At 40.2% G+C, this 22,318-nt stretch overlaps 1 protein-coding gene and 1 non-coding gene across 2 annotated transcripts; both read left to right on the forward strand.

Moving 5' to 3' along the window:
* Positions 1-2,858: 2,858 nt before the first annotated feature.
* On the forward strand, positions 2,859-18,526 carry HSPA9 (heat shock protein family A (Hsp70) member 9). Its single transcript, XM_043465375.1, has 17 exons — positions 2,859-3,063; positions 4,404-4,462; positions 4,726-4,813; positions 5,834-6,015; positions 6,756-6,880; positions 7,426-7,499; positions 7,584-7,690; positions 8,164-8,326; positions 9,280-9,372; positions 12,719-12,928; positions 14,057-14,284; positions 15,147-15,251; positions 16,006-16,123; positions 16,778-16,872; positions 17,076-17,168; positions 17,353-17,493; positions 17,768-18,526. Exons 1-17 carry the CDS (start codon positions 2,983-2,985, stop codon positions 17,843-17,845), a joined length of 2,040 nt encoding a protein of 679 aa, XP_043321310.1. The 5' UTR covers positions 2,859-2,982; the 3' UTR covers positions 17,846-18,526.
* Positions 13,328-13,398, forward strand: LOC122441119. Its single transcript, XR_006269257.1, has one exon. It is a non-coding gene; the product is annotated as a small nucleolar RNA SNORD63 (small nucleolar RNA).
* Positions 18,527-22,318: the final 3,792 nt, after the last annotated feature.

Consider the following 22,318-nt stretch of genomic DNA (forward strand, 5'->3'; position numbering starts at 1 on the left):
CTGTGATATATGATGAAGAATTGTATCAGCCGACCATGGATCTAATCGTCCACTCTTATTCATTTGCACCCTGTTTCTTTTTAGACTCAGGCTCATTCCTTCCAGCCTTCAGGCTGCAGGCTATGTTAATTTGCAAAGCAACCCCAAAGCTTGTCCTTCACACTGGCAAATAATAGGATACATGCAGCCTCATTCTCAGGATACTGCTTTGAATAGTGTCTAGAGCTACAACATCCCCCTTGTGGTCATATTGAGTATTTACCAGGCTCTTGGGGAAACCAACAAAAACCTCAGCGATATGTGTACCCCCAGAATCATCCTCTCAGACATCCTTTAATCAACTAGTTAACACTATTTGATTCCAGAATTCTTATGCTTAACACTTTGTGGTTTTTAAGTGTATGCAACAAGAAGGAAAAAGAGCAAATTCTTAGGAGAACCAGTAGATAAAAGAGAGATGTGAAGAGGATGCAGTGAATACCAATTATCCCACTTGCCCTTCTCCGTGTCATATGCAAGGTAGGGATGTGAAATTTTCAATTTCTACTTTGCTTCCATGTTTAATATTATTTATCATTCCTCTCTATGTTTCTATGTTCTTTTTTTGAAAATTTTTATTGGAGCATAGTTGATTTAAAACGTTGTGCTAGTTTCAGGTGTACAACAAAATGAATCAGTTATACAAATTCATATATCCACTCTTTTTTAGATTCTTTTCCCATATAGGTCATTACAGCCTATGGAGCAGCATTCCCTGTGCTATACAGTAGGTCTTTATTGGTTACCTACTTTATATATAGTAGTGTGCATACCAACCACAAGCTCCCAATTTATCCCTCCCCTCAATGTTCTTCAGCATCAATGTATTGTTTTAATATACAAATATCCTAAAAATAAGGGTCATTAGACTTGGATGACTGCAGAAAAATCTACTTCTGAGGGAATTAACAAAATAAGAGAAATGAAAGCACTAAGTAGACAAGTAAGGATAATAAATAACAAATAAGAGTGAGGGTACTTCTTAAAAGGACATGTATAAAATATAAACAATATAATGTTGGACCTTTATTTTCTTACTCCCACTTCCCTTCTCTCTAACAAGGTAAACTCAACTGTCTTCTTTCCCTCCCAAACTTCCCCAAAATTTCCTTCACAAGTCCTCACATCGGAATAGTGGAGCATCTTTCTCTTTTGAAATTGGACTTTGAGACTTAAAAAGTCACTGGCATCTTGTTAGACAACCCATGCCCACCGTCCCATGCAACAAGGTTTCAAGATGGGTCTGAGGACCTGTTACAGAACACAAATTTGTGTGACTGACACACAGTGAAGCCAAACCAACCAAAACAGGAGTTTGGACCAGAGAAAGGTGTTTTTTTTTTCACCCCCAGAGAAAGGTTTTATTACAGGGTCAAGCAAGGAGAAAGGGTGGCTCATGCTCTAAATAAATCCCTGAACTGAGAGCTTTTAGAAAGTACGTTTTTATAGGAAAAATTTGGGGTGAGGGCTGCAAGGCATGTGACTTCCTTCTGGTGGGTTGGTAGTGAGGAATCTTGCCCTCAAGTTTAAGTTACCATCCTCTATCTGGGCAGGGCCTACTTCCCACAGAACTCATAAACACTACGTATATTCAGGTGATGTTAGTGGTAAAGAACAAGCCTGCCAAAGCAAGCAACAGGAGTTCAATCCCTGGGTCGGGAAGATCCCCTAGAGAAGGAAATGGTAACACACTCCAGTATTCTTGCCTGGCAAAATTCCACAGAGGAGCCTGGTGGGCTACAGTTTGTGGAGTCACCAAGACACAGCTGACCACACACTCCCTGAGGAGGAACCATGACCGTGCCCCAGTGCTGTGCTATTCGTACTTGACTACGCCTCTCTTGTTTCCGTCCCCTAATAAGCAACTGTTTAAATCTGCCTTTTGGAATTGAGGGTACCTTAAAGAAGCTAAAAGAAGTCTACAAACAAGAAACCGGGGGAAAAGAAGGGCTTTCCTGCCCAGGCGGACCGCACAGGGGCCTGGTTGGTTTCTGAGCCTCAGTGAGGCCCAGCAAAGCTGGGTAGTAGGATCCTGAGCTCAGGTATGTTTCTCTCTCGACGGTCTGCACGATCATCACGATCATTAGCCTAAGATAACCCAATGCTTTGTATGAACGAGTCTTCTTTAGTAGTTCAAAACCCAAGGTCCCTGTGCTAAAACACAGAAAGAATTCGCCTAAGGTCTCCATATGCAGGTGTACTTCAAGTTACTGAAACAGCAACAAGCAGTCAAAACACAAAGGACGAGCAACAAAGGTTTTAAACCCCCAGTTTACATTGAACAAAAACGCAGGACAAAATGGCGCCCTCCGCGAGAAGGAAAAGTCAACTCGCGCGGACCTTGAGGCCGCCAGGATCTCCCAGGGAAACGGGGGTGGGAGGACGAAACTCACGTGAGCTGGAGCACCCTATGACAGCGGTAGTCAGACTCCACCCCGTTCTTCACTACTCCCTGTGCACATGCGCTCCAGGACCTCGGCGGGCGGCCAGTTGCGCAGGCGCAACAGACCCCTCCTCTCACGTAACTGACGCAAGGAGACTGTAATCTGTTCGCAGTTTATCCCGTGTGACCTTGAGTCCTTCCTGCCTCCGAGGACCGGGGTTGTCCACAGTTTTGCCTTATACTACTCTTAGGCCTCCTCGTCTCTCACGGAGCCCTGACCTGCCGCAGCCGGCACAGAAGGACATATTGTTCCCAACTTTCAGGCTTCGAAGCGTAGTAGCCATAGGCCCTGACTCCGGGCGCGGCATACAGGTATTCTCTGATCAGGCAGCACGGGCGGCGCCTCAGAGGATGAGCGGGCTTCCAGGCCGCAGCGGTCAACCCCCGCCCCCCACCCCACGTGGTAGGAGGTTTCCAGAAGCGCTAGCACCTCTGCGCCGCGCTACCCTCGGCCGTCCGAGCGTCTCTTTGCTGTCTCGTACTTCCACCGTCTAGCAGCCATGATAAGCGCCAGCCGAGCCGCAGTATCCCGTCTCGTCGGCACCGCAGCCTCCCGGGGCCCCACAGCTGCCCGCCACCAGGTAAGGGACTGCCGGGCCCTCCCCGAGGGGCTCACGGTCTTGGGAGTCAATGCTGCAGGCCGCGGCCTTCGGGGTCAGAATCCTCCGGGAAACAGGAGAGATGGAAAATAACAGACCTTTAGTATTCAGTGTTGCTGATTCAAGGATTAATTCAGGGTTTTGCCTTTTTCTCTTTGCTGAGTCACACCCCTTGGTAGCGTAGAGTTTTATTTCACCGTTATATTTCACCAAGTAGCTGGTAGTCGTTCTGATAGGCTTTTTGATGCGGATTACGCAGTTTTGGCCTTGAGGTCGTAGTCTATAGGGAAGGAAAAGCTATTATAGTTTTCATTTTCGCTTACGGGTAGAAGAAGGAGTCTTCTAAAATCGGGAGTGTGCAGGGACCCCGTTACTGTGATATGACGAAGGAAGAAAGAGCATCCGAGCAATAAATTAAAAGTCAAGCTCTGATTTTCTTGTTTGCGAACATTTAATAGTTGTTTTCCCAGAATCATCATCTCCGTTATTTCAGAAAAAATAAGCAAATCGGGAAAAGGCCATGGAGTGATTGCTCATTATCGTGTAAGACTAGAAATACATCTTTTGGAATTGTGTTTCTTTGTGCTCAGGTTGAGTAAAGGACGACTTGCAATAGCCTGAGGTGAGAATGTAACAAAGGTCTTTCATCCTGATCAGAGGCCACTCCTGACATTTTCCCCCCCACTCCACATTTCCCCTGCCCCAAACTGATTCATAAGGTTGCTACTTCTAGTCCCCTTAAAGCATTAGCTTGGCAACATCAGGGGAAATGGCTCAGATTAAGTTAAATCTATATTTGCAACACACACATGTGTGGATCTTAAGTGGACACTGCTGTGATAGTGAAATTGAGTAGTTATTTTGTAATGTATTTTTGCTTCTCTAGGGAATGTTTGGCAGTGTTTGAAAATGACTTTGGTGGTTACAATCTGGGTAACCATGCTACTACTAAGTTCTAGTTGTAAAGATCCAAGTTGTTGCTGAACACCCTGCATTGCATAGAACAGCCAGGCTCCCAGCAAAAGTTTTGTTCAAAATCAATAATGCCGAAGTTGAGTAACCTTTTGGTAATGTAATTCAGGACAGTATTACATGAATTTGTTTGTCTAACTTATTTGGAAAACTTATGCTTTCTTGGACTTGATTGCTGTGTCAGTACCGTTATGCCTGTTATACATAAAACATCTTACTATTTCAATGAACTTTATGCATGGTAGCCACTCAGAATGAAAACCTCAAACGTTCACATATTCTTCAGAAGAATAGTTAAGCCCAAGTTTTCATATATGGTTGATGGCTGATGCAATTTTATTTTTTTTAAGGATGGCTGGAATGGCCTTAGTCATGAGGCTTTTAGAATTGTTTCAAGGCGGGACTATGCGTAAGTATAATTTCATTTCTTTTAATAGTAAGATGATAAATATTAAGTCCCAGAGCAGTGGTCTCTAAATTTATGATTGTTTTGTTCAGGGAAAAAAACACTTATATTTATTAATAGAGTGTTTATTTCACCACAGTAGCAAATAATTGTTTTCTACCAAACCTTCTTCAAGGTTTACCTTCATATTGTAAAATAGGTCTTTTTTACCACTATTTTGGAGACCACTGTTAACTGATCGTAGCATTGTTTTAAATGTCTTACAGATCAGAAGCAATCAAGGGAGCAGTTGTTGGTATTGATTTGGGTACTACCAACTCCTGTGTGGCAGTTATGGAAGGTAAACAAGCAAAGGTGAGCATAATTGGAGGCTCTGGACCGTATAGTGGTAGCTAGTAGACAATTCAGAATTCTGTGTCCTTTGGCTTAGATAAGGGACATTTTAAAGGTTGCGTTTAAATTCTTAAGACTCTCTTGAGGTGCATCTTTGTGCTTAATTTATGCTGGGAATAATCAAATGGATTTAACTTCCCAGGATTTTAAGTGTGTCCTAGTACAGAGGTAATAAAATTTTACCTTTTTGTAAGTCAGTTAAACAAAAGTTAAAGGTGCAGAAACAGTCTAGAAGCAAATGGAGCTCCAAGAAATGCAAAGGCTGGGTCATAAGTAAATAATGTTCTTTATTTCCTGCTGTGGTAGAGGATCTTTTTCTTGAATCCTACCTATTCTGTTCTTTTTTTTTTTTTTTATTCTGCTCTTAAAAATCTTTATTCCCACATGGTTCTCCTCAATAATATTTGAAGCACCTGGATCTTTTAATTCCTTTTTGGCAATTAAAAAATAATTTTTTTTTTCTTTACTGCCCTGGGTCTTGCTACATGAAAGCTTTTTCTAGTTGTGGCCAGTGGGGGCTACTGTCTTGTTGCAATGGCTTCTCTTACTGTGGACCAGGATCTCTAGGGTGCTCAGCCATCAGTAGTTGTGGCTCGTGGGCTTAGTTGCCCCACACTGTGGAATCTTCCCAGACCAGGGATCCAGCCTGTATCCTCTGCATTGGCAGGGGACCACCAGGGGAATCTGCAAATTTTTTTTAATGCCTGAAAGTTTTAGCCATCACCAAAACAAAAGTACAATTAATTTTATGACAACAGTAAGAAAGATCTGATTTATATATATTCCTGTGTGGGTTTTTTTGATGTTCTTAGTTGATTGTTTCGATCTCAAATAGCAGTTGCTTTCTGTATCAGTATTTACAGGGCAGAAAAATATCCTCACTAGTACTGCTGTTTAATGTTTGCTCTGTGTCTCAAATAATTGATACAAAGACACTGGTGGTGACTGGAACCTTACTCTGTCCTCCTTTGGGAGTTTTAGGTGCTAGAGAACGCTGAAGGTGCCAGAACAACCCCTTCAGTTGTAGCCTTTACAGCAGATGGTGAACGACTTGTTGGCATGCCGGCCAAGCGACAGGCTGTCACCAATCCAAACAACACATTCTATGCTACCAAGCGTCTTATTGGTCGGCGATATGATGACCCAGAAGTTCAGAAGGACATGTGAGTAATAGTAAGACTGTATTTATTTGCAAAGGCTGTTTAGAACAGACTTACTAGCAGGATCCCTGGGGACAGGCCCTGCCCTTGCCCAGAGGGTGTCTTCTTCAAAATATTCAATTCTGCCTTCACAGATTAGGACTTTGCTAGGTGTGACATGATATATGAAGATTTGGGTGGTCATACCTGGACCATGTAAATTGGTGTTAAACACGAGACAATGACATAGGCTTCATCTTGTGCTGATCAGATAGTTTGATATGTTTTCAAGGTTTATCCTTGCTGTCTCATGTTATCAGTATTTCATTTGTTTTTATGGCCAAATAATACTCCATTGCACACATACATAGAGAATTTAGTGTTTATTTGTTGATGACATTTGGATTGTTTCCACTTTTTGGCTGTTAATGAGTAATGCTACCATAAACATTTGTAGGTTTCTATGTGGATGTACGTTTTCATTTTTCTTGGGTAGACATCTAGTAATGAAGTTTCTGAGTCATATGGTATCTCTGTGTTATCCAAAGCAGCTGCATAAATTTTTGGTGAGAAAAATGTTCAGGTTTCATCAGGATGTTTTTACGTGTTAATGATTACTTTCTAAAGGATTTCATTAAGTGAATTCCTGAAGTTCTCATTTGTTGACCATGGACCTCGTGGGGTGGAAGATGGGCTTTCATGGTGTATGGTAACTTCATGATAGATTGTGCTGGCATGTTTTCTCAAATATTTGTGTCTTTCAGTAAAAATGTTCCTTTTAAAATTGTCCGTGCCTCTAATGGTGATGCCTGGGTTGAAGCTCATGGAAAACTCTATTCCCCAAGTCAGATTGGAGCATTTGTGTTGATGAAGATGAAAGAGACTGCAGGTGAGAAAGCTTAGTTCATATCTTGGAACATTCAGAAAACTGCATGATTACTCTGAGATCACTGGCTTCTGTATCTCATTGACCTTTGAATGAGTTTGCAGTGGCTTTTGCACAGAATACCTAGAAATGGCAAAACTTCATTACTCTTTCTCTACAAATTGAACTTCTCTTCCAAGTTTTCCTAATGGTGGCTTGCATGTTTATTTTTCCCAGAAGGGAAACCAAAAGACTACACGTTAAGCTTTTGTGTCTGTTAGATAAAACTTATAACTTCCTGTATGAGAAACAGTGGCTCTTTTAAGTCTAAAAAACTAGGTCATTATAGTTGATGAGCCTTCACTAATGTGTTATAGGTGAGATCTTGAGTTTTTTAAATCAGAGTGTTTTTCAATAAGATCTCTATATGTTAGGTCATATGCTAAGAAACTAATGGGTACTGTTTGTGATCTCAAGAGGATGACATGGGTTGTCAGGCTACATTATTAATTGTAGCTTATTTTATTTGATAGGATTCTCATGGTTGATTTCATTGATTTCTTTTCCAGAAAATTATTTGGGGCATACAGCAAAAAATGCTGTGATCACAGTCCCAGCTTATTTCAATGACTCTCAGAGACAGGTGAGTTCAATTAGCATTTTTAGTCACGAAATAAATGGTACTTGGGACACAAGGGTAAAAAATGCCTTTTTTCTTCTTCTTTAGGCCACTAAGGATGCTGGCCAGATATCTGGACTAAATGTGCTTCGGGTAATTAATGAACCCACAGCCGCTGCTTTGGCTTATGGTCTGGACAAATCAGAAGACAAAATGTAAGTTTGTGTAATAAATTTCCACTTAGATGCGTGAGACTAAGTTCATGGAATCTTGAAATCTATCCTCAATCATCATCTTGATTGCTTAGTGTTGCGCCTTAGACTAAAAATATACTGCCTTGACCTTTTCCCCAGGTTTCTATGGTCTGTGTTTTTCATTCATTTCAGGACTATTCCTTTGATTACTTTTTCTCTTTTCTTTCTTTTCTTTTCTTTTTAAAAGTACTGACTGTGGTTCTTTTACTCCCTTGGTATGCCTGTTGGCAAGTATTCATCTGGAAGTTTACCATTTCATTTTAACTCTTACATGTTTTACATGTTGCTGTAAGGACCATATGTTAAGACATATGACACTTAGGCAGTCATCATTATACCTGGGTGGGGGGAAGTAGCCAGGTGTATGTTAGTTTGGTGACTGAACTCTACCTGTGATGAATTTGGTTCTTGAAGGCCTTATTTTTTTTTTCTAGCATTGCTGTGTATGATTTAGGTGGTGGAACTTTTGATATTTCCATACTGGAAATTCAGAAAGGAGTATTTGAGGTGAAATCCACCAATGGAGACACTTTCTTAGGTGGTGAAGACTTTGACCAGGCCTTGCTGCGCCACATTGTGAAGGAGTTCAAAAGAGAGGTTAGTTACCAGTGGGGTTAATGTGTAGACATGGAGATACTGAGGATTTCTTTGGACTGCAGTTTGCTTTATGATTTTTTCTCCCGTTGCATAGTCCACTGAAATTGCATTTCAGTTTCATGGGTGCTCTGAACTGTTCCAGTTATTGTAACTTCAAATTGTGAACAGACAACAATGAAAAGGATACAGTACCAGGTGTATAATAGTACTATGGCATTATATATAGGAAACCTGAATGTCTTTGGATTGGGGAATCCACGTTTTTGGAGAGAAGTGCTAGAACCAATCCTCACAGATAGTGATGGACAACTATATAGGTTTCCTCCACTATCTGAAAATGTCTTCCTGTGAGACCTATGATAAGCTGAAATGTTGTGAAGCAAAGAAGCAATTACCTTAGGGCACCTTTTTTCTAACGGATGCACAAAACAAAATGTTCATACGCTTCCAGATCAAAGCTATGGTGGCTTGATACTCAGATAAATGTAGTTACTGGGCAAGGAGCTTGGGGTGCACACTGCTTCTATAATAGCTTGTTGCAAAGCAAATGCCGAATATTAGTTGTCCTTTTTGTAAATGTGAAAATCCTTTTCAGGTTTCACTTGGTTGGCAAAAACAGGTATTAATATAGATCTTTTATAAAAGTGAGGTGTGGTTTAAAGCAAGTTTTGGAAAAGTGGGAGAATACCTGTATTGGAAAAGGAATTTTGAGAACTCCTTTTTTGAGCCAGAATCCTACAGCTGGAAAGAAGTGAGAACAGTTCATCCCCTTAACTCCAGACATAATATATCTTTTTCAGATTAGGTCTTTTTCCTGTAGATTTTTAAAGGCAATGATTAATTTTTGCTTGTTTATGAAGGTATGGCTTTATTTTGTTTTGTCTACACCTTACCACTGCGATTTAAGTAGTATTCATTTTCTTACTTACACTAGTTATATTCTGTCTTGTTAGACGGGGGTTGATTTGACCAAAGACAACATGGCGCTTCAGAGAGTTCGGGAAGCTGCTGAGAAGGCCAAGTGTGAACTCTCTTCATCTGTGCAGGTGAGACGTGGACAAATTCCAGCAGCCTTGATGGATCTTTTCAGCCGGAGTTTACTTGAATAGCATATTTTAATTGGCATAATGTTGGTGAGATTTTTTTTTAACCATTTTCTGGTTGGTGGCAAAAAATGCTTTTCCATTAACGGAACTATTTTGTTTTTAATGAGTGAGCTGAAATTTGTTAAGCACCAAATCAGGTTATGTTACAGGAGCCAAATAATGGTTTAATTGAGAGCTGAATGACATTGAATATACTTATTTGCGTTCAAGATGGTATTTTTTAAATCTAGACTGCACCATTATGCTATGTCACTTCAGTCTTTTCCCAACTTTTTGGACTTTTTGTGACCCTATGGGCTGTAACCCGCCAGGCTCCTATGTCCACAGGATTCTCCATGCAAGAATATTGGAGTGGGTCGCCATTTCCTCCTTCAGGGGATCTTCCTGACCCAGGAATCGAAGCCAAGTCTCTTATGTCTCCTGCATCTAGACTGAGCAGTGTGTAAAATTAGAATTACTAACCTGGAAATACTAGGAGACTCTCAGAACTACTTCTGTTTTTATTTCAGACATCTTTTTATGTAAGTCTCTAATTTATTTAGATCACCAGTCTAGACAGTGAGTTAATGAAACCTGGCTGAAAGCCGGGGAATATGTACCTGTGCAAGTTTGCCTCCATGGGCAGATTTGTTCAAATCTGTTGAAAGTTTTACCATATGTTGCTCCAGTTCTGAGAGATGAAGTTTCTCTTTGCCTTAACCACTAAGAACAGAATAACAGCATGTTAGGTCCATGTCAGGAATATAACAAGATGACAGGAGTTCTAATTCTGGATTCTCAAGTGGCAGCAGGAAAGAGCGTACTGCTAGGTAGGCAGTTGATCACCCACTCTGGGAAGGGAAGAGGTGTTCATAGTGGCTGCTGTTGTGTTGGTAAAGTGGGTGACCTTCAGTCACATCTGGATTTTTTTTTTTAATAGCAGCTATGAAAGAGGGACAAAGTTGTACAGGGTCATCCACGAAGTTGATGGTATTCCTTTGTTCAGCTGTCAGAATTTGCAGCATGATGGTTGAGACTGAAATATGTAACACTGCCAGAGGATAGCTTATGATTCTTTCTTCTTAGGGGGTTCACTTCTTGGAGTGATACCTTGGTTGGTTTTACTGTGGCTGTATCCTATTGAAAGGTACTTAGATTGTTTCTTTGCGTTTTGCTGTTTTATTAATAGCAAGATATATTGATCATCTTTGTACATCAGTGTTTGTGCATATGTGATTGTAAGTCTGTAGGTTAAACTCATAGAAGCATTTATTGCCCTTGTGGAATTTATACTGTAGTTTGGAGTGGTGGACATTAATTAAACATTATATCAATAAATGTCAGAAGTAATATACAGTTACTCTGTAGATAGACTGGTGGAGATTAAGTTTCTATTTCATTGTTCGCTATATGACTTTGGATGAATTACTAATGTTTGTTTTCTTGTCTATAAAATGAGGATAATTAGCACTCCATTTCCCCCTTAGAGTTGTGAGGATTAGTAAATTAATAGGTATAACATGCTCAGGACAATGTGTAGTAAATAGCAGTGGTACTATAAGTGTATATGTTAATTTTATTTTCTAAAACAGGCAAACTTAGATTTATAATAGAGGAACTTGAGAGGTATTTGACATAATTAGAGCCTCCTGCAAGGTGAGTTGATCAGGAACACATAAAGTGTCAGATAAGTATGAGGTGGGGGGTAAGACCTGAGAAAGGGTCAATGTGGCGGAAGTACAGACTAGAGGGGCAGGAGGAGCATAGAAGATAAGGCTGGAGGCTTTACAGATTGGAGGATTTGGTGTCTTTCCTGAGATAATTGACTACAAATCACTGAAAAATTTTAAGATGGGGCAGTGACATGGTCAGGTTTGGGGAAAGCACCCTGAGGTGAAGTGGAAAATGCGGGGGAGCTGTGGCAGCCTGAGTGGGTGTGAAAAAATGTAGAGGGCTGTTAAAGCTACACCAGGTGGTGAGAGAGGAAAGGACTTGGACCAGGGTGAGGTAGGGAGAGATACATGGTTTAATTTGAGAGAGAGAAGGGACAAAACTTCATGATGGAACTGGCATTTGAAGGTGGAAAGTACTGGAGTTTTTCAGGTTGTAACTTAGAGCATATGGAACTGCACTAGTACAGTAACCACATATGGCTATTTAAGATTAAATACAATTTTAAAATATTTATTTGACTGCACTGGGTCTTGGTTGCATACAAACCCTTAGTTGCAGCATGTGGGATCTAGTTCCCTAACCAGGGATCAAACCTGGGTGCCCTGTATTGGGAGCTGAGTCTTAGCCATTGGACCCACGGGAAGTCTCAAAATACAATTTTTAAGAATTCCGTTTCTCAGTTGCACTAGGTGAATTTCAGCTTTTCAGCCATGTGTGACTAGTGGCTGCTGGATTGAGAAGCACAAGTAGCATTTCCATTGCCACAGAAAGTTCTGTTCGATTGCATTAACTTAGATAATTTTTTTTCTGATTCGGTTTAACATTGTGCAAAGAGGAAATTGTTATTGGTGTCCTTGAAACTATATCCAGTATCATTGTTTTTACAGAAGGTTTGTTAATTCTTATTAAGCCTTTAACTGTCCAGGGTACTCTCCCTGAAGAAAAGTGGCTAAGGATTTGCTCCCCTCAGTCTTTATTGTTTTTGGCCTTGCTTTGATGTGAAGTTGGAGGTGCAGCATAAATTTAACTCTCTTCCTGGGAGTTCACCCCTGAGACACCTATTTCTGCATGTTTAATAGTTTTGTTAGTCTAAATATTCTTAATCCATGCCTTATTAGAATTTAATGTTTATTGATACTATATATATTACATGGTGTGACTGTAGCAGTGTTTGCTGCTCTCTGTGACTATGATAGCAGTAGTCGGTCCTTTAGGCATTTTTGTTGTAGCTTTTTTAACCATCTTAGACTTGTAAAGCCCTGGTTTAGTGACAGATTATTTGGTTCAGAGCATACTTTTTTCTCAGAAGTACACGGAATTTTTTTTAAAAAACTTGGTAAAAACACAGTAGTGTAATTTCTTAATGCATGTTTTAATGGCAGGACAATTCTTCACCTTTTGAATGGGGATTTTTTTTCCTGCTTCTCTATTCCATCCTTCATCATTATTAACAGGTTTGTAGTGTTACTTCTGAGAAGATAAGAGGTTAAATCTTTTAAGAGTCTGTCTTTGGTAGCTGTTCGTTTAAAGTGTGTCTGATCCTCCCTCTGACTTTCGAAATATTTTCTAGTGTGTAGTCTTTAATTGAAGTAATAGAGAGACTTCACAACTGGTCTTCCTGCTTCCCTTGCAGACTGACATCAATTTGCCTTATCTTACAATGGATGCTTCTGGACCCAAGCATTTGAATATGAAGCTGACTCGGGCTCAGTTTGAAGGGATTGTTACTGATCTAATCAGAAGGACCATTGCCCCATGCCAAAAAGCCATGCAAGATGCAGAAGTCAGCAAGAGTGACATAGGAGAAGTGATTCTGGTTGGTGGCATGACTAGGATGCCCAAGGTAAGTACCCATGGGATTCTTGGCATGGAGAGCAGAGAGGGCCAACATATGATTTCTTAGGACAGAGCATATGCACACCATATGGCTGATGTTGTGTAGGGACAGGTGTATGTGACCTTTCTACCACCTTGGCCTGAAAGGGGTATGAATTTGTGTACTCGCTAGAGTTCTAGTCTTAAAGAATATTTTTTAAAAGGATTAGGAAGGGGGGGGGATGTCTTTGGAGTACTAGCAAGGAGGACCCTGAACTTCAGTTTTATAGAATTTTTCAAAATGAAACAGTATGAGGGCCAAGACACCTTAACATACAGCTTAACTAACTAGCCTCTATAGGCAGTTTTGGATATGTGTTTTGCAGTATATTGTTTGGGTTTCTAATACCATCTTCAACAGAGATTTGTGCAATGATGCATTCTGTCAACACATCATTCTGATAAGACAGGTGTGTGGAAAACTAATGACTGAGCACAGAACATGTTGAAGGTATACTTCTTTATAGCTTGAATAGAACGATCTTGGGCTTTGATTTTCATAATTTTTTTTTTGAGTTCTTATGCTTAAATAATGCAAACAATAAACTGGGGGTGAAAAAGAGAGGCTTTGAATCAAGCAGGTATCTTTATGTTAACAAATTATCTCAGATGTTATATTCTTATTCTCAGATGTTATATTCAAATAAACTTTTTCCTAGCATTAGTAAAATATGGAGGGGAAAACATGCCTCACATCAGCACCGGTATTGAATTATTGAATTACTACTGCTGCTTTTAAGCTGAGTTTTAGTTGATACATAGAAGAGGACTTGGACAATATCGATTTAAGTCCCCTTGCCTTCCGCTTCTATTCCTAGTGTGTTGCTTGGGAAATCAGATGACAAAACTTAGGCAAATTGTTTCCAAATTTTAAAAGGCTATAAATGAGATATTCCGAGTAAAATATGTGTTTCCAAATGATATACTTAACTCATTAAAAATAACTCAACTGCAAAATAATAATTTGAGTAAACATTCCTGGACGTGAAGCAGCCGGTCCCGGATCTGGTGGGGCTTGGGGATACACGCGCTGCTCTCGTTCTCAGGCAGGTGCCCTAAGCAGCTAGTGACAAGGTTCTGTTTTCTTGGTGCTCAGGTTCAGCAGACTGTGCAGGATCTCTTTGGCCGAGCCCCAAGTAAAGCTGTCAATCCTGATGAGGCTGTGGCCATAGGAGCTGCCATTCAGGGAGGTGTGCTGGCTGGTGATGTGACAGATGTGCTGCTCCTGGATGTCACTCCCCTGTCTCTGGGTATTGAGACCCTGGGAGGTGTCTTCACCAAGCTTATTAACAGGAACACCACTATTCCAACCAAGAAGAGCCAGGTAAAAGTCACCCCCTCCTTACTTTCTCACAGAGATACTAGATTCTGTGAGGGATGTGATTGTAGCCACTTCTGTGAGCTCTTTCTAGAAAACTTTTCTTTTTGTTTTGCAGTTCATACTAGTTGAATGTGGGTGGGTGGTAAGAATCTTCTCATTTATTCTCTTATATTCCTGGAAAAGTTACCTGGTAAGGAGGTTACCTGGTGGTGATTTTAGGGAAGTCATCAAGTGTCTTCCTTCACAGGACAGTAATGTGCCAGAAGGAGCCTCATTATTTTAAAATCCCTACATTACTCTCAGAGGCAGTAAATTAAATGTCTGGCTGACACTAGGGGAGTGTGCTTGTCTTCCCAGTAAACGATAGTTCTGAGATACCAAGCCCAGGGTTATTTGGACAGTGGGTCTTAGATTTAGAATTACTTCCTAACTTTCTGAGTTTTGATGTTTTTATGAAAGAACTATGACTGTTGCTTTGTTTGCAGTGATCTATCGCCACAATATCATTCTGAAGAAAAGTGATGATTTCCTGTGACTGTGAACATAAATGTCCTTTCTCTGACCCATTCCTCTGGATGAGCATGTTTCAACATCTCACTTTTTATAGCTCCTTGTAGGCCTTATGTGCTAGTGTTGCATCTTTGTACAATGCGTTTGCTTAGCTGAAACAATAGCTATTGTATGCCCTTCTGCTGTGCTAATCCTGCTCCTGTTCTCTGTAAAGACATAGGCCTTTGTTCTGAACATAGTGTACATTAGGATTCTTCCAATGTTGGGATGTGAATTTCTTCCTTTGGTTAGCAGTTTGTAGGGGGTAATGGTTTAATCAGGCTGCCAACCCAGCAAGTTTCCTTCTTTTCCCTAGGTGTTTTCTACAGCTGCTGATGGACAGACTCAAGTGGAGATTAAAGTGTGTCAGGGTGAGAGAGAGATGGCTGGAGACAACAAACTTCTTGGACAGTTTACTTTGGTAGGTATTAGGAATCCTGAATTTCATGCTCATGATCATTCTTTTTATGGTGAAGTTACACTATTCTGACTCCTAATATTATTATAAACTGCAGATACAGTTTTTGTTGTTATTTTCGCGTAGTATTCAAATGAATTCTGCAGCCAGATAACCAGGGCTTCAGTTTTTACTTGAAAGCTTTGCCTTGCTTCTTGTGCCTTGGGAACTAAGTCAAGAAGTTTATAAGCTTCAGGGAAATGTCCATAAACAGTGCTTTTTAGAATAAATTTCTCATTACTACTTTTAAAGACATTTGATACTGTTGCTGGTTTTTTGGCCACACTGCACAGCATGTGGGATCTTAGTTCCGTGACCAGGGATTTAGCCTGTGTCCCCTGCAGTAGAAGCACAGAGTCTTAACCAGTGAACTGCTAGGGAAATCACTTGCTACTAGCTTCTAGTCAGCATTGCTTATTGTTTCTTACTGACATGAGCAATGGAGAACTTTGCTCTCATTGTGTATTCTTAGGTACATAAAGCCATTACAGTTACTTGCTGCAGCCAGCCTTCACTGGTAGGAGTTCTTTATTTCAGGCAGCAATGAAAGTACTACCCTAACCTACAAACTCCTGTTTTTGTACATTTAAAGTGTAAGTTTCACTTGTTTCTCTCAGAAAACAGGTAACTAATTCCCCCAGAAGATCATACAGGTTTTGGAAATAGAGCACTGGACCTGTTGGTGAGAGAAGCTTACTCTGGTATTTATTTATCCTAGATTGGAATTCCCCCAGCCCCTCGTGGAGTCCCTCAGATTGAAGTTACATTTGACATTGATGCCAATGGGATTGTACATGTTTCTGCCAAAGATAAGGGTACAGGACGCGAGCAGCAGAGTAAGTTCTCTTACTTATTAGATTTTAAGAGTGAGGTAAGGGCTTCCCTAGTGGCTCAGTGGTAAAGAATCCGTCTGCAGTGCAGGAGATGTGGGTTTGATCCCTGGGTCAGGAAGATGCCCTGGAGAAGGAAATAGCAACCCAGTCCAGTATGCTTGCCTGGGAAATCCCATGGACAGAAGAGCCTGGCGGGCTACAGTCCATGGAATCACAAGAGAGTCAGACTCGACTTAGTGACTAAAAGAACAAGAGGTTAGAGACTTTGAAGTTCCTCTCCGTTAGGAACTACACTCTAGACTGTGTATATCTTCCCCTTCCCAGCCTCAAGGGAGGATGGTGAGTCCTTGCCCTCATTCTCCTTAGTTATCAGTGTCTCGCTATCAGGTATGGTGTTTATTCACCAAAACAAACAAGCACTGAGCCTCTGAATCTGAAGTTTTTGGTAGGTAGGGCAGTTAGTTGATCTCTGTATATTAGACCCTTGGTCTCCCTCTGCTTATTATAGGCCAGTAGGTTATTATTATTCTCCATAATTCACATCAAGATTAGCTACCCTGAACAGGAGGATTCTTTTTCTTAATACAGTAGAGAAAGAAGCATATGAAGCATATCCTTTAACTGAGAAATAATGCGGTGCCTTTTTTTTCATTATAGTTGTGATTCAGTCTTCTGGTGGATTAAGCAAAGATGATATTGAAAATATGGTTAAAAATGCAGAGAAGTATGCTGAGGAAGACCGGCGAAAGAAGGTGATTACTTCAGTCGTAACTTATGTGAAGTGCCTTTCTTATTTATTCTCATATAAAAATTGTCATTGAATCCAGCTTAAAATCTCTTAGACATCTCAGACCACAGTGATTTCTCCCTCTCTTAATACTCTTTTAATTGTGTGTAGCCATTAGCAGGTTGATTGGTAAGTCTTCGTTCATACTGCATTTTTAATTTCTCTTAGGAACGAGTTGAAGCAGTTAATATGGCTGAAGGAATCATCCATGACACAGAGACCAAGATGGAAGAATTCAAGGACCAACTGCCTGCTGATGAAGTAAGTCCTCTCTTAAAACAGCTCAATAAGTTTGGGGTGTATTGTCACTAATGTCAGTGACAGTCATTTTTCTCTGGATCTTGATAGCAATTTCTTTTAAAAAGTCTGTCTCTAAACATTCTGCTATGTGTTCTGGGCTAAGAAAACCAGAAAAATGAGGGTCTGGCTTTGTTTTGGTTTTAAGTGCAACAAGCTAAAAGAAGAGATCTCCAAAATGAGGGAGCTCCTTGCTCGGAAAGACAGTGAAACGGGAGAAAACATAAGGCAGGCGGCATCTTCCCTTCAGCAAGCATCATTGAAGCTTTTCGAAATGGCATACAAAAAGGTATTTTGCTCCTAACTCAGTGTAACTGCTCTTGATCACTTTCACTGATGACTGATACACAGCCATTTATGGAACTGGGAGTATTGGACTTGGAAGTAAACTTCCTGGTCTTCTTGAATACTTCGGGAGGGAGAGGGGCTGAACCCAAAGGGAAGAAATCACTGAAACTACTAGAGTGGAACAGGTAGGATATAGCTCCTTCATTTTTAGTTCATCAGAGAACAAATTGTCACCCTTAACATTAAACAAGTGATTCTCAAATGCTTTCTTACAGATGGCATCCGAGCGAGAAGGCTCTGGAAGCTCTGGCTCTGGGGAGCAAAAGGACAATCAAAAGGAGGAGAAACAGTAACAGCAGTAAACTTTGGAGTTGAAAGGACAACATGCTTGGGAGTGAGGGGATTTCCTGAGCTGAAACGGGCAAACTTCAGTCTTCTACTGTGTTTTTGCAGTATTCTATATATAATTTCCTGAATATGTAAATTTAGTGACCATTAGCTAATGATCATTTCATGAATGACAAGTCCAGCAGTACAAAATTCACAGTCTTTTGTCCTTAGCCTGTCATTCTTTTTCATTTCAGCTGCATGTAAAGTTGGAAAGATGATTTATTGATCATTCTAAAGATGTAACATTGTTTTGTATTGAAGTAGCCATATTTTCAAGGGGTGAAATCTCTCACAGTGAAGACAGTTGGGTCTGGAATGAAACCATAAGGTGATGAGATCCTTCTAATGACCTGAGTACTGCTGTACCAGCCTGTATGTATGTGGAATTCCTCAACTGAGGCCTTGCAAAGCAAGCCAGCTGTGCCATGTTGGGAGGAAGGGCAGGGAAAGCTAGGTCAACAGAAAACTGAGCTAACTATTTATGTTAGATCCAGCTTTTAAAACACAAGTCACCCAAATTTTCTGAAGGCATACTTTCCTAGCTACCCTTCGGCCTTATGTCTGGCACTTGTGTCCTTGATGACTGTTCTTTTTGATCCATTCTGGACTTTTTTTAAAAAAAATAAATAGGAAAACCATCTTGATCTTTTTGTCTGAGGACCTGAAATTTAGCTTCAGAAATACATGATATGAATTACATTTCCCAGTTCCCTGACCTGTATACTGGATTTCCTAACACTAGCTAGTTTAAATTTCTAACAAATTGAAGAGAGGGCTGGTATGATAATCATTACCGCCAAAGGCAAGTCTGATTCAGGAGTTTCTAGCCCATCTGAGGTTTGGAGTGCTGAATGTTAGATCTTTAACATGAAAATTAGGCCTCATACTTTTCAGGCTGCTTTCTGCTCTAAATAAAAACTTCAGAATTGGCTCACCATAGTGAAACATTAAGTCCTAAGGTGTGATTTCAGTGGCTTAAACATCAGGAACCAGATAATTTCTATAGTTTTGCTTTTTCACCCTCAGCGAGTTGTCATGTCCTCCTTTTTAAAATGTAGTTCTAAATATCACACACTACCAGGAAGGTGACTACATCTATAACCCAAGTTTTAGGAATTAATTTATTTTTAAAAAATTAAGGAGACAATTTTTAAAAGCTTTTAAAAGCTTCTTGAGGTTCATATGATAAATAACAGGCTCAAGTTTTCAACCACATGAACACTTAATGGGAAACTTGGGGGATGTGCAGTATTTCTTTATGAACTCAAACTGCCGTATATATGGTGGTGGTTCAGCTACCCACTAGTAAAACTAACATCAGCACAAGTAGCCTTGAAAGGCAAAAAGAAATTTAAAATCAGATACAATCTTCATCTTGTGGCAACACATGCATTATAGGCCCGGAAAGGAAAACTGGGATTATTCCAAGTAGTCTTCCCTACTTAAAACGCACCCCTGCTACACAACAGAACAACACGTGATCGGACCCCTTCTATACTTTGACCTTGCTCAGACTGTCTTCTATATTTCCACTTGACTCCTCCCCTTACTTTTTTAAGTAAGGCTTTGAAATTGTCATAAATAGCAGACTTCAAGTCCCTGTCATTTCCTGTCCTTACCCACAGCAATTATTACCACCTAATTTGTCTTTCCCCCATTGCCATGTAAGTTTTTTGGTCCTCCAAATCCCTGCTTTTAAATACTAACTCCTAGGGTGGTGGTATTATTAGGTGGGGCCTCTGGGAGGTAGATCATTCTCAAGATTGGGAATAGTACCCTAATAAAAGAGGTTCCAGAAATCCCTGATGCCCTTCTTAACATGACACATTATGACCTGGAAGAGGGCCGTGACCTGATCATGCTGGCACCCTGATCTCTGAGTTCTGGCCTAAATTGTGAGAAATAAATTCCGTTTATAAGCTACATAGTCTATTTTATTCTGGCAGCCTAAATGAACTAAGGCCCACCCTTTTTTTGCAAGTTTCAAGCCAGAAACTTGTTCACTGTTATTGCCCAACATTAGAACAATGCCTGTCACTTAAGCACTCAAATCTTGTCAAAACAATCTCTCCCACTGTCCAAAACTTTTGGGTGGTCTGCTTTCTCCATTTGAGAGAGAAAAGCCTTACTTTTTAAGTTTACATATAAATTATACTCTCCATCTGTCAAGAGTTCTAGGGGTAACAAACCACACACAGAAACTTAATTGGTGAAAGATTAAGAAGTCTTATTTAGAAAAAGAATTAAGGAGAAACTAATAATGTTTACAGAACCAGAAGTGTGGCCTGAGGTACTCCTAGGCCAGCAAAGGGGGAGTAAGAGTGACCAGAGTAAATTTGCAATCCTCTTTTATAGTTTCTAGGTATTAAGTACCATTCTGTTGCTGACTCAAAAAAATTTACCCAAGGTTTTTTCTTAACTTTTAATTAAACCTATTAGAACATCTAGCAGAATGCTGTCATGAACACATAAAAACACCATTCATGTGGGTTCAGTTAGCATTTTGCCACATTTGTACTTTTTAACACTGTGCTCTATCTACATGTTTTCTGAACGTCGTGACGCTTCAACCTAAATGGCACACTTAAGAGCAAAACATTCTCCCTACAGCTAATAATCAGGAAATTTAGCACTGATAAGAATGGTTCCTTTGCCTTTTTGTCTTTTCATGGTGTTGATTTTGTTGTTTTCAAGGGTATAGGCCATTTGTTTTACAGAAGAGCTCTTTGGATTCACCTGGTGATTCCCTCGTGCTGAGAGTCATGTACACATTATTGGTAGGAATACTTTGTCTTTATCAGTGCATCAGTTGCCAGGGAGAACAATATGATGTCTGTGCTTTGCTCCACATTTCTTCATCAAGTTACCTTTAATAAGTAATCTGTAAGGGTGGCTTAATTTTAAGTATAATGTTTATACTAGAGATTCCGTAGCAAGAAGGAGCAGTAAAGAAAAAAGAAGTTCTTACAGATGGTACATGAGAAGGCTGGGAGTGAAAAGAAATCAAAATTTGAAAATAAACTGCTTCAAACAGCCTTCAGTATTTCAGATACCACTGTGACTCCATACTCCAGTCCTAAGGCTGTTTTGTAAGGGCTGTCTTTACTTTCCTCTGTGATGAGAACAATGCAATGAGTGAAAGCCCTAGATACAGGAGCTACAAAGCAACCTATATTATTCAACCAGTGAAGCAGACAATGTAGTAGTTACAGAAAGACCACTGACAGCCATTTAAGTAGGTCAAAACCAGTCAAGTATCAATCTCATGGTTAAACCTAATTACAATGCACCACCATCAATCCCGTTTCTGCTACAATAGGTTAGGAAACTCAATTTTCACACTAGAGAGAATACTGCAACTAAACCAACCTTTAATAATTACAGGATTTCAACTCACAGATCATCTCAGGAAACAGGAAATGTTCCACTTAAACCAGAAGCTCCTAAACAGGTTCTGGTAGCCCCTGACCCAAAAGGTAGATATTTGGGGCAATGGCTGGGAAGTGGAGAGTCCACATGAGTGACTTCAGGGACCCAGAAACCACTGATTATAGAATGCAACATTGAAAATACTATTTTTTTCTCGGGAAATGGTTCACTGCTCTTGATTTCTTGAAGGAATCTGTGACCAAAAGGGGGTTAAGAACCATAAGTTTTTCCTAAATGGGGAAATCAATCTACCTTACTAGTCTAACTGCTGAATTCAAGCCATAATTCTTGATCCATGTTCCCCCTTGCCTTTAGCCATCTCCCGTCTTGCCTTTTCATTTCTTAGGTATCCTGGATCTACCTTCTTTCATGAAGCCTTCCCCATTCAGCCCACACTGGCTGTTTCACTCAAATTCTTACTCTTTATTTTTCAAATTTTTAATGTTCAGGAACTTAAAGCTTTTAATATTTTCTATCTTCCCTTGGATTATTTTGAAGCAAATTCCAGAAATCATAATTTTACTCTAACCTTTCAGTATGTACCTCCAAAAGGATTATTCTATAAAATCTAACAATATCATGATCACATCAAAAAATTAATCCCTTAATAGCAAAACCGTGAATGTTCAAATTTTCCCAATAGTTTCATAACTTTCTTTTTTTGGCTGCACCACAGGGCACACAAGATCTTAATTTTCTGACGAGGGACTGAACCTGTGCCCCCTGCAATGGAAGCACAGTCTTAACCACTGGACCACCAGGGAAGTTCCATAACTTTTCCAGTCAGGAGCCAGTAAAGCCCACACCTTGTATTGGTTGATAGATCCCATAAGTCTCTTTTGAACTATAGGTTTCTCTGCTGCTTCTTCCTCCACTTGGCAATGTATCTGTCCTGCAACCTCTGACATCCTAAATTTCACTGGCTGCATTCCTGTGATGTCATCAACATGTTCTTCATCCCCTATGGATCTGATTCAGCTTAAGCTTTTTGACAAGATTGGGTGGTA

The sequence above is a fragment of the Cervus canadensis genome, chromosome 4, assembly GCF_019320065.1.
Source record: "Cervus canadensis isolate Bull #8, Minnesota chromosome 4, ASM1932006v1, whole genome shotgun sequence".
Classification (NCBI taxonomy): domain Eukaryota; kingdom Metazoa; phylum Chordata; class Mammalia; order Artiodactyla; family Cervidae; genus Cervus; species Cervus canadensis.

What these genes read in the sequence shown, in the direction of transcription:
- HSPA9 (XM_043465375.1), top strand. Translation starts at nt 2,983, where the DNA reads ATGATAAGCGCCAGCCGAGCCGCAGTATCCCGTCTCGTCGGCACCGCA. An exon ending in GACAAATCAGAAGACAAAAT is followed by an intron (nt 7,691 to 8,163) that starts GTAAGTTTGTGT and finishes TTTTTTTTCTAG; the next exon opens with CATTGCTGTGTATGATTTAG. An exon ending in GCATGACTAGGATGCCCAAG is followed by an intron (nt 12,929 to 14,056) that starts GTAAGTACCCAT and finishes CTTGGTGCTCAG; the next exon opens with GTTCAGCAGACTGTGCAGGA.